Source organism: Maylandia zebra, linkage group LG7 (genome assembly GCF_041146795.1).
Source record: "Maylandia zebra isolate NMK-2024a linkage group LG7, Mzebra_GT3a, whole genome shotgun sequence".
Classification (NCBI taxonomy): domain Eukaryota; kingdom Metazoa; phylum Chordata; class Actinopteri; order Cichliformes; family Cichlidae; genus Maylandia; species Maylandia zebra.
In genome coordinates this window covers 10,460,846-10,480,844 of record NC_135173.1, presented here as the reverse complement: position 1 = coordinate 10,480,844, position 19,999 = coordinate 10,460,846, and the positions used below count along the sequence as shown (strand labels likewise).

Here is a 19,999-nt window from a genome sequence, read left to right as displayed (position 1 = left end):
CGCGAAACCACTTAACTTCCTGAACCAGATTGGCTTCGTTGCCTTTTCTCGGTTACTAAACGTAAGTAAACAACAACAAAAACGATAATAATAATAATAATTAAAGGATCTGCCTTACTCAGTCAAACTAGATATTATGCCATTAAACTAAACCACTAAATTGTGTGTTATTAAAGCCCTGGACAGTTGTAGATTTGCTTATAGAAAGCTTATGCATTAGTTGTTCAGTATAGCCATGATGACAGGAACGTGAATACAGTTATATGACATAAGGCCTTCATATTGGGGAAGTAAACGTGCTGATCGGCTGACTGAGGCTGAACCCAAAACCACTGACACATTTACTGTAACATCAGTGTGTTCTTAAGCTGCAAGACAGTCAAACGTCTTTAGGATCTTTGGTACATTGAGCTTCTCTTTTCTGCTCTAATATACGTCATTCTCATGCTTAGTTTGCAGAATGTTTGTTTTGATTGATTGCATGACTCTTTATTTAATCTACAGAGTAGTGAGGATGTGGCCTGAGCAGAGAGCCCAATGTGCTGTGAGGAGTCCCGCGTGTCACGTTCGTGGGATCTTTCTGCTTCTCCTGCTTGTCATGGTTCAGATGATAATCTCCTTGGTGCCTTTTGATGGTGTGTTCATTCGCTCTGATAAAGTCCTCATCAGCCCCTACAGATTCTGTCAGATCCAACAAACTGGTGAATGGTCCTGTGATAATGTGTATAAGAGTCACCTGTACGAGCGATCGCAATCCCAAGGAGCTAAAGCTGAGACTTTATCTAAGCCACATTCTAACTCTGTCAGAGTAGCGGTTTACCTAGCTGTGTATGTTCCAGTGATTATTGTGGCGTTTGCCCTGATGGGCATGCATTCAGTCATCTCTGACAAAGACGAACCTGCTATCTTTTGCAGCACGACTTTCCAGGTCGGAGCAGCCTTGCTCACCCTGGCTGGCCTTTTCAGTTTTTTGTTTGTCTATCAGTCATATGTGAGCTGGCAAAACATAACCGTTTGGTTCTATATCTATTTGGGTGTGGTGATAGAGCTGGCTATCACATCTGTACTGACCCATGTGTTAGGTAAGCGACTGAGATCATACTGGGAATGCAGCGAAATGCTTAAGCTCATCCCTGCTTAAATGCAAACATGAGCCACTTTGCAGTTTAAATAAAGCGATTAATGTTGTGATCATATCACAAAGACCTTTGAGTGGTCAGTAAAACTAGAAAAGTACTATATTAATGCAATTACACATAAATCTACTTAGGAGAATATGTTGATTGCTGGTGCTGCAATATCACTTTGTATCTCTTTACCAAGTGGTTTATGAAAGCCAACACACATAATGTATAACACAACAAAAAATATGGTCTGTTGAGTCTGAAATGCACAGCTGGTGGATGCATGAGTGGTACCCTAATTGTGCTGACAGTTATTTCTATATAAGCTGTAAGGAATAAAGAATATATGTATTTTTTCAAAGTGTGTTCTTATATCTGCTACCTCATATATTCAAGGAGCAACAGTAATGTGATTTCTGTAACTACAATTTCTAGCTAATTCACATGAATAACAGTATGCTTTATGTTTTGGCAGTTTAATGCAAAAGCAAGGCTTTTTTCAAGTTCCCCCCCCCCCACAGAACAAGGCCACTTGTACTGCAGCAGTACCATGCTCAGGGTACTTGCAGGAACTTGTTAGGTCTTCTGGTGGAAACATTTCTAACACCAAACCTTTGTGGTGAAAAACCCACAGATGCTGTCAGTTTCATATACAGTGTCATGCATGTGAAAACAAAAAACTTCCCCCCATTAAAACCTTCAGTAAACCTAAAAAAAATGCCATGTTTTCAATTTTAGTGTTTGGAACCAAGTGAGAAAAAGAACAAACACAACACTTAAGTAACTGTCACACTGTAAGATACTAAAATAAGTAGTTCCTCTCACGCGAGGTGCTAGATGCTGCCACTGAAACATAGACTGAAGTGCTGAAATTTGATTTCAGTACAGAAGCTTTGGTGAATTAATTACTTGTCTCCTTCTCTGGATGTAGTCCTGTAAAGCGCTGCTGGGATGTACCTCTCTGAGACACCAATTAATGGATCCATTCTCCAAACTGTTTCTTTGTGGATGAGCTGCCAGCTATGTGTCCTCAAGTACTGACTGGACTCTCACCTGAATTCGTAATTTAGGAAGCATTCCCCCAACTGACACTTTTCGACTTAATGCAAAAACTTTTTAGTGTCAATTAGATAAGTTAATCAGCTGAAAAAAATTTCCCGTACAAGGCGTAAGGCATCGCTGTCCTCTGCTGCTGTCTGGGGTGATTCATGCGTCTTCCCAGCCTCCAAATCCTCAACTGTTCCTGAATGCCGACGCTCAGATGTTTGATGCTGCCGGCTGCTGGTGTACGGTAATGTTTCTACCGCTGTAATGTCCAAGTCTGATTCTGAAACATACGTCAAATCCAGATCTTCAGTGCAGTCTGATGGGGACTCCTCTGCAGCAACTGGATTCACTGTCAGCTGTGAATTTGTGGATTTCCCCATCTTCTTAACTGTGTCCACTGCTTTTTGTTTACCCTGGGTGTGGGAGAAGGGGAGATCAAGCAAATATTCCACGACAGTTAAGAGAGTAACCCACATGTGATGATTAGGAGTTTAACTGCACACAGGAATATTGGATAGAATGGACTTTCACATCATTATATTGCACGTATAGGGCATGTAGGGAAAAAAAAATCAAAGGTCTGAAAAGAGAAGCAGCACCACCTGCTGGTGAGTCACGAGTGTCAGCTCCTCACATGAGCCGTTTGTGACATAGGAAACAGCTGCTTCTACCAGCTCTTGCTCGTTCATACAGTAGAAAGCAGACCTGGGAACATATAAGTGGATTGGGTAAGTTTAAAAAAATTAAGGAGCTTTAAATGGGGCCTTAAACCGACCCCGATCGTGTTTCTAACGATAACTACCTGGCAGCTTTCCGCTTTCTCTTCAGTGGCTTCTTTTCTTGGCTTTTCTCCTCTTTCTTTGCCATCCATGCAGGCAGCGACCTGTGTCTTTCTGACATGTCGCGCTCTTTACGTCGTACGCAGCTTTACAACATTTCGAAAGTCTGCCGCAACATCACGTAAAAAGAAACGAGACTAACCTGTTTACAACACGGCTTGCACGAGCTCTGGTGCCGCTGGCAACCAATCACAGCAGAGAGTAACCGTGATGTCACCGGCTGACAGAGTCGCTAGCGACACCTGGCGGACAAGGATGTAATGGCACCATACAGCCACGACAACAAAGGATTAGCAAACGGCGGTTTTCAAAATAGTGATTCAGACTTTATTGTCCGCTAGATGGCGGTAGAGCTCTACTTTTTTTTTCATTTAATGCCTGTAAGGAATCTAACCCCCACCTTCACCCACCCCGCCCTTTGTGCTTAAAACCTGTAGATTTGCTTTTTATTTCAGCACTCATGAATGGAGACATTATGTAATCTCACTGTCTGTCCCAGAGATACAATATTTGAAAGGACCTTGAGAAAATTTCTTTGACTTCAAGACTCAAAAGTCACAGTGAACTCACAGAACATGTGTTTTCCCATACTTTAGGATCAACAAAAATTCTAGTAAGACAAAATCGCGACATCATAACATTTATATCAAAAAGGTCAAAGGCAAACTTCCCAGTAGCATCATATATTCTTGACATTATTTGTGGTTATAATTTAAAGAAACCACATGCTGCTCCATGAGAGATTGTGACTGTTTCACATTTGTCTTCATTCTGCAGTGGTGATAATAACATTTTGTAACCAACCTGAGTGGTGGGCAGAGGCATGAAAACCACAAGGTAAAGTTTTAGTTTGAGGGAAAATAGCCAGTTTTTGTACAGTATCTTCCATATTTTCCTTTCTTCCCCCTTATCTTACATTAATATTTTGGCACATGGTGCACTGTACATTCAGAACTGAGCTTGACACAGATTAAGCTGTTGTTCTTACTGCTGAATCTGTTTTGAAAAAGGGTGAGAGTGAACCTCTCATCTGTGAAAAGCACATGGCACCTGTACTCGTCCTGCCCACTAGAGGATGTATGGCCATGACCACATGCTCATGAATGCTTCTGATTGCTTGGTCAGAGACATTCACACCAGTGGCCTGCTGGAGGTCATTTTGTTGCTCTGGCAGTTCTCTGGAGCAGATACTAGTCATGCTCAAGATTTATAGATCTTCTACAGCTCTGTCCAGGTCTCTTAGAATAACTATCTGTCTCCTGGAATCTCCTCCACGCTCTTGAGACTGTACTGGAAGGCACAGCAAACCTTCTGGCAATGGCACATATTGATCCTGGCAGGGTTGGTCTGCCTGTGCGACCTCTGTAGAGAGTAGTGACACTGACCCTAACCAACCAAACAACAAACATTCAGTCAGCTAAGATGAGGAGTAAAAACACATCACTGGCCTCCACCTTTAAAACCATTCCAGTTTTTTTGTTTTTGTTTTTGAGGAGTATAAATAAGTGAATCTACAAATAACTTTAAAAAAATAATAAAACAATTCTAAAAGTGGTAAAGAAGAATGTGAACACTATTATGAATAAAACAATAAAAACATCAGTATAAATAAACATCAGATAAACTTAGGCCATTTTTACCTTGCTCAGTTTTTATATTTGCTTTTATACTTTTATGACTGTTTATATCTAAATTTTATCTACCATGTTTGCTATATATACATTTTTCTTATGTTTTTTATGGTATGTTTACGTGTTACTGTAAGGTGACCTTGAGGGTCTGAAAGGCGCCTATAAATAAAATGTATTATTATTATTATTATTATTATTATAAACATCATTAGCCAGTACTTAATCAATAAGAAATGTAGCTTAGCTATTTCCACTTCAGTTTATGATAAGTGGATGGCACTGATAGCAGATTGAGTTTGACAGCTTACAGACGCACTTAAAAAAATGCACCACTATCACTGAAAACAGTTAGTCTAGTGGCACATTTCTGTTAATGATCCTTATGCTCCTCCAGTTAATACACAAATGCGTGGGCCCAAATGTTAAATTATGTGTTGTAAAAAAACGCACAGTTATATACAGTATACACAAAATTCAAGCACCATTTGCAAATCTCTTTCTCTTTCCATGTCATTGCACACTTACTTGTGCACACATATGCTCGCTTTATTTTGCTGGAAGTAATCAGGATCACAAGTACTGTGAGTGCAATTAAAACTGTGTTCTAAGTCTGGTCTAATCTAATTTCCAATCTCTCGCCCAGGACTTTCTATTGTCTCAGCTCTTCTGCAGATTCAAGCACAAAAACGCAGACGTAAGCTAAAATAAATAAATAAAATAATAGTAATCTTTACAGACCAGTACCACTTTCTGATTTGTGTCCTCTCGCTTTAGAGATACAGTTAAATGCTTGTAGCTGTTAAAATGCAATCTGGACATGCTGGAGTGCTGATGATCTCTAGCCATGTGTGACTTGATCTTGCGGGCCATCAGTAGATAATCTGTCCAGCTGCATGACACATTTCTTTCTCGCTCTTTCACTCTACTCCTTTCTCCCCCCTCTGTCCTTTTATCCTCCTCTTTAAATCACTGATGTTCTAAACAACCTTGCATCAGACTGTCACTTTCTGTCACTTTGTACACCAAAACTGCCTTCTCTCACTCTGGCCTTTTAATTATGTCTCTAAAGCCCCTGCCTACAAGTGCTTAGGCTTTGATTACAAGGACCGGCTTTGTATGTTTGACTAAATTAAAAAGTGGAAAAAAGGGACACAAAAAAAATCTCAAGGCAAACAGCATGTTAACAGCAAGATGTGTTCACAATGTAATTTTCCTTTAAGCTCTTAAGTTCACTGCATTTTAAGAAAAAACAATAACCAGCAGCCTGAACTGGCAAGAAAAATCCTCAAAATCTCCCACGATATTATTTTTATTTATTCTTACAGATTGCACTGAAAAGGGGCTTTTAACCAGCAACAAACTGTATTAGTGACTATAATTTGGAATAGCTTTTAAATCCACCAAGCATGAATTATGAGTTTGTCACTTTTAAAACGCCTCACTAACTCTGTGTGCGGTATTTACAACTTATCATCATCATGAACTCAGTGGCATCACTGCAAAATCAAAAAAATCATATATAAATGATCTAAACGTAAAGACACACACACGCACGCAAATCTGTGTAGACCCCAATATAGTATTGGACTCATCCTCCTCCAGGCTTGCTGCCACATCCACAGATCAGGCTGTGCTAAGAAGATTTCTGTTTGCCAATAGAGTAAATCTTGTCGCTGCTTTTCTAGCCTGCTGAATTTGTGGGTCAGACATGCCCGAAATGTGCTAAACTTGAATATCACCACCATGATTTTGTTAAACACTTTTTAAATGTCTTTTTCAGTAGTAACCCTCTTTTTTTTAATTAATTATTTCATTTTTTGTAACATCTTCTTATATTAAATTTTCACACGGTAGATTTTTGTGAAGTCGAATCATTTTAAACAAACCTATCAGCTGTTTATATCGTATATTTTGGAAGTCGAATTTCCCAGAGGAACCCACCCGAGGGATTAATAAAGTTCTATCTTATCTTATCTTATCTTATCTTACTACTGATCAGCAGTATCATTAACCTAATATTGTGCGGGCCCCTGCTCTGACCCACTGAAGCACAGTCACGGCACCTCTGGGGATGTCCTGTGATGTCTGGCACTGGGAGTTTGGAGTCAGTCAGACCGGGATCTGATGAGTTTTGAGGCTGCGTCATCATTGTGATCTCAGCCCTAGCTGTATGACGAGGTGCATTGTCCTTTCAGAGTGCCATGGCGGGAGGTGGCTGGATCTATGGCAATGTTTAGATGGCTGACACGTGTCAAAGTAGCAGCCATACAAAAGCCAAGAGTTAAGATTTCTCAGCAACAAGGTGAATAGTATTATTTACTTCACCTGTTGGTGGTTTTAAACTTGTGGCTCATCAGAGTAGAAGTGTAATTATATAATATCTGATTTTCCATAGGCTTGTCAATAACATGTTCTTCTTGCTCTAATTGGTATGAAGCAGAGTAATCTTATCGTTGTCTTCCTGAGATTAACCCTGATTTGAGTAAGGGTCATTGCCATTGGCCATCTGGCTCAGAAGCCCTCCTTGTGATTGGCCATATGGCGCCAGAGAGCGAGATTTATGAAGAGCAGAATGTTTAAATTGAATGAAAATTTTCCACTGAATGACCTTATCTGTTGGCACAGACACAACGCCTTCTCGCTATGGCATAGCTGTGGATATACAGGACCATGAAAGAGTATGTTTGCAGGTCTGGCAATACTTAATGTAACATTTTTCTTTTTTTGTGTGCGTAGCAGAACACAAAGAAGAAAACCTGACACTTAAGGAAAAGCAGAGACATTTTTTTTTATCTTTCAGGTTGCGTTTGGATGTTCCCACAAAACATAATGGAGCCAGTCATTCCCATTTTCCAAGTTCTGGATGTGTTTACACGTAGGATATGTGAATGCATCCTTTCACTCCTTTTATTATTTGTGTTTGTCTGCATATATGTATGTTTGATTGGAATGCATCATGACGTGGCTACGATGTGGTTTCCCACGTTAATTTGTAATTCCTTTTAACATTTTGCTTTGCTTCATAAACAGAAATGAAGGAAGAGTACTGACAACTTAAAAACACAAGACTGAGATTAAAGAGAAAAAGCTGTTTTTTTTGGTATATTTAGAACCAAAACTGATTTCATAAGAATTTTGCCCTGTGATCTTCTAAAAGCTTAACCTATAGTTCTCTTTCCCACGTTCTTTCTAATAGGGTCGTTTTTCTTGCCCTTCTTTCTTTCTCTAATCTGTTGTCATGCGGGCCTGAGATCAGTATATTGTTTAGTGTCAGCGCTTCGTGCTTCCTGATATCACATATGTCTAAATCTCTCTAGGAATGGGACATGTGTGTTCACAGTCAATGGCTGGGTCTCCTGGGTCAACGTGACTTTGAACCTTAAGCTGGTTCTTATGTAAGGCTTTATCTATGGGGATGATTAAACATCAGTTTAAATTTCCTTGAAGATCAGGTTTTGCACCAACAGCTTTTAAATACCCCAAGAACAAAGAAAAGGAAAAGGTCAATTATGCCACAGGTCTGCTGATTAAAGATTTTTTATGGCCCACACTAGAAGACCCAAGTTGGGCTCCTCGGCTGAGTGTAGGATTTAATGCCGCAGACTGTGCGTGAGGGTGATTGGTTGTGACATAATCTACGGCTGTAACATCCAGTGCCCAAAGGCCGTAAAATCTCCAGAGCCCCCCCCCCCCCCCCCCCCCCCCCCCCCCCCCCACTTTATGATGATAAATAAGGAGTTGCTGGGATGCAGTAATCTGTTGTTGAACTTGAGACTTGAAGGCTGCTGTGCTGCTTCATCGGCAGTAATAGGCCAAATCCATTGGGATTTCCTGCCAATCACAGGCTTGTGGTGGGATCTTAATAACTTTCCCTTGGAAGCTGATAAAACTGCCTTTTTTTTTTCTTTCGTTCATCAATCTGTCGTTTAAAATGGTGACACGCAGACATGCAGCTCAAGGAAACAGTGGCATAGATTCAAAGTCCAGGCAGCGTGTTTCTGTGGCAGTATTGTGCTTGGAAAGGGTTAAAGATCCACTGGAACTGCTTTACCGTGTCATAACATGTTACTGTTGAACTCCATGAAACGTCCTTGTGTGTGATGCATGACCTTAAAGTTGAACCTGTTCATGACAGCTCATTCAGATTAATAAAACTGCAAAATTGTGCATGGGCTTGTGCGTTTTCCTAATGAGAAAAGAAAGGCTAAATGAGCTAAAGTTGATTTCACCAACTCACCTGGCTCACTCATCCGTGTACTCTGCAAATTGAAGATGCTAATTTCCTCTGTAATCACATGCGCATAAGAGCAATCACTTGCCTCGTTGAGACTTTAGTCAAAATGCTAATTAAAACTCGCGGCCCTGCAAATGAACAATTTAGAATTCATTATCCTCTTTTGTGTGTCTTTTTCAGTGTTTGCAGTTTTGCATCTAATTGCCAAAACACTGCGGTGTTACAAAAAATGTCAAAATTCCAGCTGGACTTTATCTAATCTTACTCTACAGCTGTTCAGAGGGTGCTATGACTGTTGTCATGCCATTCAATCCACATGGAATATAGATATTCAGACGTTGCACAGGCAGACCAACTCCACTAGGATCAATATGTAGCATGGTCTTCTAGCACATTGTCTTTCTGCCTGAGCCCTACAAAAACAACCTCCAGCAGGCCACTGGAGTGAATGTTTCTGACTAAGCAATCAGAAGCAGACTTCATTAAGGTTGACCTGTGAGCCTGATATCCTCTAGTTGGGGGCGTCAGGACCCCCATTGGTATTTGTCATATTTGCCAAAATTGGCAGGTACATAACTGCTGCCGTGTGCTTTTCACAGATGAGAACAGGTTCACCCTGAACACATGTGACAGCTGTGAAATGGTCTGAAAAAGCTGTGGAGAACATTGTGCATCTAAAGGAATCTATACCATTGACTGGTCTCCTCGTTTGCCTGACCTAAATCCAACAGAACATCTCTGGGACATTATGTTTCGCTACGTCCGACACCACCAGGTTGCATCTCAAACTGTCCAGGAGCTCAGCGACGCCCCGGTCCACATCTGGGAGGTGTTCCCCCAAGACACCATCTGTTGTCTCATTAGGAGCACTGACATTATCAGGCATGCATACAAGCACATGGGGGCCATACCAACTACTGAGTAACATTTTTATTTGCTGTGACTAGCCTGGTGCATCATTTTTTCACTTTCAGGGTGTTTTTGAAATCATATGTCTGTAGGTTGATCGTTTTCATTTTCATCCATTTCTGTGGCATCCTTTAATTCCATATCAATATATATGTGATTTTTCCTATGAAAATGTGATGTTTTTAAAGTATTCCTTTATTTTTTTCAGCAGTGTACTAAAGAACAGATCCCTGCTTCCTTCCTTCCTTCCTTCCTAATGTTTGAAAAATAAGAAACACTTTGAAACAAGAAAAACATGCCAACTTGTGTTTTGTTCTACTTTTCTATTCAGAAAGTTCAAAGCAGGGGAATAAAAATCAACAGTACTTTTCGCCTCTTGGAGCAGCAGCACACCTTTTGTTCCACTTTGATCCCCGTCTCTGTCAAACCCCCTCAAACCTCTGCTCTCTAGGTGTCTGATTACCTCAGAAGAAGCAGCCAAGACTAAAGTCTGGTTGCTATGGTAACGGATGTGGATTTGAATACCCTTGATGTGTGGTGAAAGTGTACCTGTATGTGTACTTGTTTTGCATGCGTCTCAGTGAACGAGCAGCAGGCAGAGGACCAGAGGACTGGCTGTGTGTGTAACAGCAGGTTTGCGTGGACACTTTGAGTTCAGACTTCACATGGCTCAGGCTGAGGTGGAGTTTAAGCTCTCTTTCCCAACCGAACACACGCCGATAATAAACGATTCACGCAACTCAGAGACAACACCTTCACTTTATAATCAGTCACAGGGGAAAGTGTTGTTTTCAAACACAAGCCCAGAGGATGCAGCTTTGTGAGAGTCCACATGCTGTGTGAGCGAGCTTTTATCTCCTGCTGACTTTCTTATCCACCTAATAAATAAGGATTGTCTTTGGTTTGTGTTGCTCTGTGGTTTGAAGCGTGTTTTTTGAAGCGTGTCGGCGTGTTTTTAATCTGTTGTAGATTAGCTTCCTAATCTCTACTACCTAGACTTTGGAATAGTCTCCTGCTGTTAAAAAGCAGTTATTATTTAACAGCTTTCTGTTAAGATTTTTATTGTTAGTAACTGATTTTGATTAATCGTATTATTTTGATTGTGCTTTGTGACTTGTCTTGTGTCTGCAAAAGGCGCTTTACAAATAAACTTCACTTGCTTTTTCTCAGTTTAAAGATTTGATAGGTTTTCTATGGCCTACTGTGAATAAGATACAGGTTAATTTACATTTGCGGATCACTGAGTTCTTTTTTTATTCATATTTTATACACTGTCTCACTTTCTTTTGTGTGATTGGGTTTGTATAGCACTTGTAGTTATATAGTAAACTGAGGCTTTTTTATACTATTAACTTTTTACCATAATAGTTTTCCCACGTTGATCAAAAAAGCTAAAATTACATTAATTCAGCTTGAATGTTATTAAATAAGCAATATCAATCCAACGATTAAATACATATTTAAAACGTATACTCTTATATGTTATTACTTGTAACAAGTAGAAGTACTTTGAACTCTTGATAGTACTTATCTTTTTACTTAAAGAAATTTCCCTGTAGCTTCTAAAGGAAAGTCTGAGGAATATCCTCCACTATCAGATCAAAAGTATTCATAAATGGTATAACAACTTAATATATTCAGATTTGTCTGCTTCTTTGATTGGTTGTAAACATGCATTGAATGTGAAAAACAAGTAGGAAGGTTTTGATACAACTGATCAACTGAAGGGAGAACTGGCAAATGTCCCACTTCTTGTGACAAGCTTCTGATTTAAAGCAAGCACATTCACCTATAAGATACAGTACAAATCCTCCAGTGGATGTGGTGAATCGTTTTTGTCTTAAAAGCTAACACATCAAAGGAAAATCTCTATCCCACCTACACTTGGCTTCCATTTCCATCTCTCTCTGGCTCTATAGCCAGCTTTTTGGGGCTTTAGGTGATGAGTGTCCTTGGTGAAAAATGAGAAGGCTAGAGCCAATGTGTCCATGCTCTCTGCTCTGAATAGGAATTCACAGCAATGCACCGACAGACTTATGCTCAGTGGGCTTTTTGGCACGGTCCCCCCGCCGTGTGTGTGTGTGTGTGTGTGTGTGTGTGTGTGCGCGCGCGCGCGCGCGCGCGTGACTGTCTGTCTGTCTGGGAGAGTGAGTGCGGCAGCCAGTATCAGCTAATTAAAATTTGAAAAATGGGAAATCCCAATTTAATTCATCCCCATGCCAAACGGGCGACTGGAGGTTTATCATATCACCAATACTCATAACTGATGAGGCACATGCGCAATCAGCTTTCCCCTACAGTCTAGCGCCAACTGAGCTCAATCTTTAAACCGCGAGCAGCTGCAGACTGATCATCCGTTTGTTTGAGGCTGAGTCTCATACACCGAGCTGGGCAGGAAAACTGTGCAAACTTCTGATTCTGATGACGAATCAGAAGTTAATCTGCTCTTTTTCGCACCTGAGTCGCTCTCAGTTTGACCAACACGACAAGGATGAAAGTTCGGATTTTCTAAATCAGTAGTTTTAACGTGCGGTAATCCGTACTACTGACATAAACAGGGGATGTGAGGGACAAGTTTGAAAACAGAAAAACTCATAAAAAGGAGCTCAGCGGCGAGGATGTACGCAGGTAAGAGAAATCATCCATATTTTCGCACTTTAGAGCAGATCGCGTATTTATTTACTTAAATGTCTGAGGGGGAAAGAGAGAGTTGTTAGAAACGCGGGTGTCTCAAATCTGGTTTTTAGGGGTTTTTTCTTGGCTGTTTTCTGACATGTTTGTGTAGTTACTTTGTGCAAAGAAATCGTTTTTTTTTTTCTTTGTTTTGAAAGTTTCTCTTGTGCATCGATTCGTGGTGCTGAAGTAACAGCTCCCCACACTTGCTCGGTGCAGTTACTCCAAAAAAGTAAGAAAAATAAGCAACACGGATTTTTCTTTAAAAAAAAGTAGGAAATCCGTTTTTCCCCTTTTGCGTCAGCGTGTGGTGGCTCAGTGCCTGGGCGAGTGGAGGATTTGGGCTGCTGTTGCTGCCTCTGTTCCTCTTCTGCACCCACTTAATATGTTCTCAGAAGAAGGGCTGCAAGTAAATTTTACATGCAGCATGGCAGTGAGCCACACATCTTATTTACCTTATTCTACAACAATAATGAATTGAAAACAGAGTCCGAAGTTATAAATCTGCCTGTTTCCCAGGTCACAAGCTGTGACAGACAGAACATGCAGCACGAACGTCCACAGCCTATATCATAACTGTCATTTTTGTTTTGCTTTTTGTCCCTGGATGTGCAGCAACATGCCAACATGCCACTTTGGTGAAAACTCAAAGCAAGTTCTAAGCAGACTGGTGCCCCTGGGCAAGATGATTTATTTGGGTCACATTTTATGTAATAGGTACAAATGTGGTGCAAGATATGATTTCATGAAACTTTTTTTTTCTTTTTTTAATGCATATTTACCATTAGGTGTCCTTGAACAGCTTCTTGGCAGACAGCAGTCCTCTCACCCAGCATAAATCTTGACGAAAAAAAAGAGGATGCAAAGATAAGAGTAAGAGTTAAGGAAGCAGATGGTAGAAGCAGCTTGTTCTCTCACTCCCAAGCTTTGAACCCCACACCCTTGCCTTTAATATACATTCAAGGATTCTGCTGAGTGTACTGAAACATAAAGCACAGACAAAGAAATCCTGCTAAGCTCTCGTTTCCTTTATTCCTTGATTGTACCTCTCCTTACTATGATTTCACACACTGTTGACTTCTGTACAGTCTGGATATTTCTCCTATTCATTGAGGGGGGATTTGCACTGGTGCAAAAGATTAAAGGTAAGATTGCAATCTTTATTCTGCTCCTTTGACAAATGGACTCCTTTATACATTTCCATATTCTTCTTTAATTTGCGATGTATTTATTTATTTATTACACAATTGTGTCCATAACTGCATTTTAGATGTCAGCAGCTTTTACCCGGATAATTTTTTGTAGGTTTGAATGCCTTGTGTTGCTTGGTTTTCATAATGTGCAGATTCAGGTGCAGGGTCGAAAGCAGTTAACCCTTCTCTACGAGCGCGTCACTGTGGAAACTGGGTACGAACCACTGATGGCGGCACTTTCAGTTCCCCAAACTACCCAAATACGTACCCTCCAAACAAGGAGTGCCTCTATGTGCTGGAAGGTAACTGATGAGAAGCACACAGCCCAAGCTGAAAAACAGTTCAGATATTGGGACATATTCTTGTATTGGCTCGGATTGGCTCTGCGGGAATCCGATGCCATCGACACATATAAAACCTATTATGTACAATGCCTCATTTTCCTCTTTTGTCATTAAAGACAAAACTGTGTTATTTTAATGTATCGTTCATTAACTTCTCAACCAGTAATTATATATAAAGAACATACGAGACAGAGTAGCATCTGAAAGGAGCAAACGTGTCTTTCTTGTTGCCGTTTTTATAGCGTTTTGTATTCCTGAATCGGCTCTGACAGTAAAAGAGTGCCAATTGTTCCCCAGCCCTGCCTCGCCAGAGAATAGAGCTGATGTTTGACGAAGTCTTCCACATCGAGGCGTCGTTCGAATGTCGCTTCGACCACATCGAAGTGCGGGACGGTCCCTTTAGTTTCTCCCCGCTCATCAATCGCTTCTGCGGATCAGCCAGTCCTGGACTCATCCTGTCGAGCGGACGCTTCATGTGGATCCGCTTCTTGAGTGATGAAGAGCTGGAGGGGACTGGCTTCCAGGTCCAGTACAGCTTTGCTGCAGGTGACTAAAATGCAGAGTGGATGTACCATTTTCACACTGCTCAAAAACAAATAGCCTTTCCGGACCAGTGATTCTGTGCTCTTCTTATTTCTCACCCCGAAGATCCTGAATTTCATCTGCATGTGGGAGGACTTTTAAACCCCATCCCAGGTAGTGCAACAGCATGTATAAGAAAACCCATGCAGCTCCAGGTGTACATCTTTAGACTGCCATGTGAAATAAAGTTGTTACTTTCCATCTGATCACATGTCCTCCTTTTTGCTTCCACTTTGTTTCTTGCCAACTGTCGTCTCTGGGTCAGATTGTCAGTTTGAGCTGTCTGGAGCTGACGGTGTAATCCGTTCAAGTCAGGTGGACGAAGAGTCCAAAGTGAAGCCAGACCAGGCAGTGGATTGCATCTGGACTATACGTGCCCCAACAAAGAACAGGGTAAGATATTGAAATGACATCGTTAAATTTGCATTTATACATCCAGTTCTCCATTTCTGCGTTTTCAACTGAGTGATAACTGAAAGTTTTAAAAAGGAAAAGCAGAAAGGAAAGGAAAATAAAGGAAAGGAGAAATATTTCTTCTCAACAAAATGAATTTAAGGAGAGGGGATATAATTCATTGGGAACAAAATGACAAACAGTACAGTGGAATGAAAGATGAGTCTGCAGCCTGCAGCTTATTTTGCTTTCTGCTTTCACCCTTCACCCTCTCCATATCTGCTGTGATGTATTTTTCTATATTCTTTACTTTATTTGAAAAACAAAGCATCCCAAGCATCTTTTTTTTTATATCAAGCAACTACTAATCTGCAGCTTATGCATATAAATAATAAACATGTGCATCGATAATCTGACAGTCAGCTTAAGTACATCTGCAGTAAAGCTGAGTCAAAATGATTTATATCAGTGATGATTCAACTGTCTTCTGTTGGCAAACAGAAACTAGCTGAATTACAAACCCATGTTGTAAAAAGCTGTGAAATGTAAATAGGAAGGGAATGCAATGCTTTGCAAATCTCATGCTGTATGTTATTTACAAGAGAACATGTTAAATGGTAAAGAGTTTAAATATTTCACCATCTACAGTGCATTTTCAAAAGATTGAGAGAATTTGGAGAAATCTCTGTGCAAGGGACAAAGCTGAAAGCCAGAATTGGATGCTGTCATAGTTTAGCAGATTGAGGATCCAAATGCAGACTCTGACAGGCAGGCCTCGATGTAGCAAGAACCAAAAATGCTAAAGTCCATTAAGAAGGCAACTGAAAGTTGGGAACACACAGGGAGAGAAACATTAACATACAGACAGAGACAAAGGGAGTCACTAAGCCTGTCTATACAAGCTGACACACTAAAGGCTAATCATGAGGGTTGGGAAGAGGTAGGAAATGAGAAACAGCTAAAGACAAATTAGAGACAACAGAAGTGAAACTAGAAATAAAACACAAAAAAAGGAAGTCACATACCTACCACAGAGATAAGACCTTAGCACACTCATATTTGACAAAGACATGAAGGTAAAGCCAGGAAAATAAACATGAAACAACTATGCTAAATCGACCCAAACCAGAAAATAAACTGAAAGGCCCAAGATACATAAAGATCAAGTTTAACAGTCAACTAAGAACCATAAAATAATAGTATTCAGTTAATAAGGCTCAAACTCTGGAACATGACAGATGCCCATAATCTTCAGGCTCTCAGATGGCACTGCATCAAAAACAGGTGTGAGTCCGCCACGTAAATAACTGCATGAGCTCCAAAATCACTGTCTGTGAACACAGTTGGGCAAATCAAAATTTCAAACTATTTTTTTGGAAAACTTGGGCGCTGCTTTCTCTGGACTAAGGAGGAGAGGGACCATCTGTCTTGTTATGAGCGCAGACTTAAAAAGCATGAATCTTTGATGGAAGTGAAGTAGTACCTATGGAAGTGGCTGTACAGGTACCATGTATATGATATCTTTTTCAGATAAGGCCTTCTATATTTCAGCAAGACAAAACTAAATGTACTGCACGCATATGTCAACATCATAGCTTTGTAGCAGAATTTCTCGGATGCCAAACCGGCCTGTCTGCAGCAGAGACTTTTCATTAAATCAAAACATTTGAATCATTAAGCAAAAGCTACAACAAAGAATGCCCAGGACTGCTGAGCAGCTAGAATCCTACATCAGGCATGAACAGAACAACATTCCTCTCCTAAAAGTCCAGCAGCTGATCCTGCGCTTCCTAGGACGGCGATCTTTTGGACAAAGATCTCAGATGTTGTTCCTGAGATCTGCTGGAGGCACTCGTCCCGTATGGGGGTACCACTGTTGCCTTCACCCTTCACGTCTTCTTGAGCTCCTCTCTCAGCCCGTGGTACTTCTCGAGCTTCTCGCGTACCTTTTTCCTGATGTTGTTATCACTCGATAGAGCTACATCTATCACTACAGCTGTCACTACTATGTCTGGTTGGTTAGCCATCACCAGTTTGTCTGCCTGCATCTGGAAGTCCCACAGGATCTTAGCTCGGTCATCCTCAACCTCCCTAGGGGGCATATCTCATTTTGACCTCAGGACTTCCAGGCCACTTCCAGGCCCTGTAGACTACAACAGCCACTTGGTGATAGCGTTCCACGTATGTCCTTGCCTGCTAGCTCCAGCATGCAGCTGGGGTCTTGCCTGGTGTGGTAGACCCCAACCTCTATGGAAATGGCAGGAATATTGTTCCCAGTTTAAACAGTTGACTTGTTTTTCATGTTTATGGGATTTACAAATCATTGGATTCCTTTTTTATACAGCATCCTGACTTTTTTGGAATCAGGTTGTGTGTGAAAAATGAAAAGTGTACACTGTTTCCCTCTCCATTACTCATTCCAGATTTACCTGCGATTTTTGGAATACCAGATGGAAAACTCCAATGAATGTAAGAAGAACTTTGTGGCTGTTTATGATGGCAGTAATGCCATTGAGGATCTAAAGGTAATTCTTTGCATAACATCATAAATATTACTCTGTCTCTGCCTGACGCACTAAGTTTGTTGCGCATTACATTGCACTATGCTTTCAGGTCTGAGGTTCTTCTTCTGCTACAGGATTTATCTTTCTTTCTTTGCCATACATGCTCCTTTTTAATGCCATATTTAAATCACAAATATGTAGCAACTGTTCTACAGACCTTGGCCTCATTGAGTCCGCACATCAACATCCATAAAAGAAAGTGGTGTGTGGTTTCTTGCAGGCCAAGTTTTGTAGTACAGTAGCTAATGACATCATGCTGGACACTGGTGTGGGAGTAGTGAGGATGTGGGCTGATGAGACAAGCCGTCTCAGCCGCTTCCGGATGCTGTTCACATCTTTTGCTGACCGTGAGTGTCTCCTTCAGATTATTCTTTCCCCCCTGCCCATCATTTTGCTTTTTCAGCTGCGATGGGAAAGTACATGTATTAAAGATACGGTGCATATTTTGGTGGTTACTTTTAATCACTGCACCTTATATAGTACGTCTTAGCAATAGGAAATAATAATAGTTCTGATAAGCATTTTATAGTTGGATCTCTGATAAGGACATGCCACATTCTTTCTGCTTGTAGCTTTCGATGCTTTGTCAGGTTGTACACATACTTCATATACACTTGTGTTTGTGTTTTAGCACCCTGTATGAGCGGTGCGTTCTTTTGCCACACTAACATGTGCATCAACACTTCTCTGGTGTGCAACGGCATACAAAACTGTGTCTTTCCTTGGGACGAAAGCAACTGCAAAGGTACCTCGATTCTGCTGAAGCCTTTTGGCAGAAATGCTTTCTTTGGTCTGCTGTGATGTGTTATGCTGTGTAATTCTGTCATGCTTTGTGAAATGATGGATGTCATGTCTGCCTTTGTTGTGTCACATTGAGTCTCCTTGAGGATCATTATGAAACACACACACCGGCTGCAGCAACTACAGAACAGTTAATATCGATGTGTTTCCACTTGGCAGGAAAAGCACAATCTCATAGTTTTGACGCGTTTCCAACTGAAAGGCCTTCAAGGCTTTTTGGCTAATAAGTGGATCTTAAGCATTTCTAGTGCTGGGATGGGTGTTTATCAGTGCCTTAGCTTTTAGTAACTGCTTTGAATTGTTCCTGGCATCCAGAGATACGAATTGTGTTGACACAGGAGGGAACAAGTAAATGACTAATGCACTCTCGGTGCCTTTGAAAGCCTCTGATATTTTTAACTCTTTATGTCGTCATTTCAATCCTCCAGAGAAAAAGAACAAAGGTCTTTTTCACCAGATCACAAAGACTCACGGGACAATAATCTGTGTGTCTACGGGGGTGGTGCTGTTACTCCTAATTGTCTCCATTCTGGTGCAAGTCAAGCAGCCACGTAAGAAGGTATTTAAGAAAATTTGTTGTCGAATTCTTCTAACATCATCCCACTAAATTTTTCTCATAGAAACTACAAATAAAATAGTGATTCCCTGTCATATTTTAAAGGTGTTGGTTCGTAAGAACAACTTGTTTCCTCGTGCTGACTTCCAGGAGGTGTTTGACCCTCCTCACTATGAACTCTTTAATCTCAGAGACAAGGTCAGTTTTATTGCTTTTACACATTATATTATTGGTACATGTTTATATCGTTTTAAAACTACTAATTTATTAACGTTGTCCTTCACACAAGATTTCTTCAAGAGACCTTGGGGAGTTGTCAGAGGAGCTCCAGTCCCTACAAGCGCTCAGGAGGTCCTCGTCAGGATCGCGCTGCATACACGAACACCATTGTGGCTCTCTGGCCTCTATCAACTCCATTAAAGGCAGCCTAGGGGCGCAAGGCCTGGGAAGGGGATCCATGGAGCTTCCACCTTTCAGAGTAGACTTCCAAAACTCCTTGCCTCCCCTAAGAGATTTCAACAGCAGTCTGAGGAAGAAGAGCTGGCCCAGTATGAAATCAGGCCGAATGCAGGGCCATCATGGTATGGGAGAGAGAGCTCTGGGGCGGCAGGACAGAGTAATGGAAGAGGAAGAAGAGGAGGAGGACGGAAGGTATGATGTGTATGTGCGGAGAGGCGGAAGCCGAAGAGGCTATGAAATAGCCCAGCAAAGATCCCTGTCCATGGACTTTTGAGGAGAAAACACAAGATCTGCGTTAGGGTAGGTAAACACTGCCTCAACTTTAGGGAGGAGCTTTTCAAATTTACAGGAAAAAGGAAAAAGAAAGAAAACCAATGGCTTGTGCAAGTACACTTTCCTTCTTCTCAGTAAGGCTGGAAAACATAGGCTCTGTTAAGGAGCAACAAGAAGATCCTCAGGCACTGCCAAATCTGCTTATATACTGAAACAGCAAACAGAGAGCTGTTATCAAGTCTCTGACACTGGTGTAAAAGTGAAACTAAAAGAAAAAGCTGTATAGTGTTCTTGTCTTGATGTATTTTGTTGAATACATTTAACTGTAACGCGAATAGATGTTGTGGAAGTATGTTTTGAGTCAGTGTGTAGAAGAA

At 41.0% G+C, this 19,999-nt stretch overlaps 1 protein-coding gene and 1 long non-coding RNA gene across 4 annotated transcripts; one reads left to right on the top strand and one right to left on the bottom strand.

The window, feature by feature from the left end:
- Positions 1 to 1,584: 1,584 nt before the first annotated feature.
- LOC143419348 (uncharacterized) lies at positions 1,585 to 3,204 on the bottom strand. Its single transcript, XR_013099303.1, has 3 exons — positions 2,974 to 3,204; positions 2,774 to 2,876; positions 1,585 to 2,584 (listed from the first exon to the last, which is right to left on the bottom strand). It is a non-coding gene; the product is annotated as an uncharacterized LOC143419348 (long non-coding RNA).
- Positions 3,205 to 12,088: 8,884 nt separating this feature from the next.
- On the top strand, positions 12,089 to 19,720 carry neto2b (neuropilin (NRP) and tolloid (TLL)-like 2b). 3 transcript variants are annotated; one of them, XM_076885715.1, is made up of 12 exons: positions 12,089 to 12,412; positions 13,546 to 13,602; positions 13,803 to 13,952; positions 14,292 to 14,540; positions 14,643 to 14,690; positions 14,842 to 14,969; positions 17,393 to 17,494; positions 17,754 to 17,880; positions 18,165 to 18,278; positions 18,763 to 18,893; positions 18,996 to 19,088; positions 19,180 to 19,720. In XM_076885715.1, exons 1-12 carry the CDS (start codon positions 12,403 to 12,405, stop codon positions 19,621 to 19,623), a joined length of 1,653 nt encoding a protein of 550 aa, XP_076741830.1. In that variant the 5' UTR covers positions 12,089 to 12,402; the 3' UTR covers positions 19,624 to 19,720. The 3 variants fall into 3 exon arrangements, with proteins under 3 accessions (XP_076741830.1, XP_004553375.3, XP_076741831.1); XM_004553318.5 differs by having other exon boundaries at positions 12,090 to 13,602; XM_076885716.1 differs by having other exon boundaries at positions 12,091 to 13,330; positions 13,546 to 13,952.
- The last annotated feature ends 279 nt before the right edge of the window (positions 19,721 to 19,999 follow it).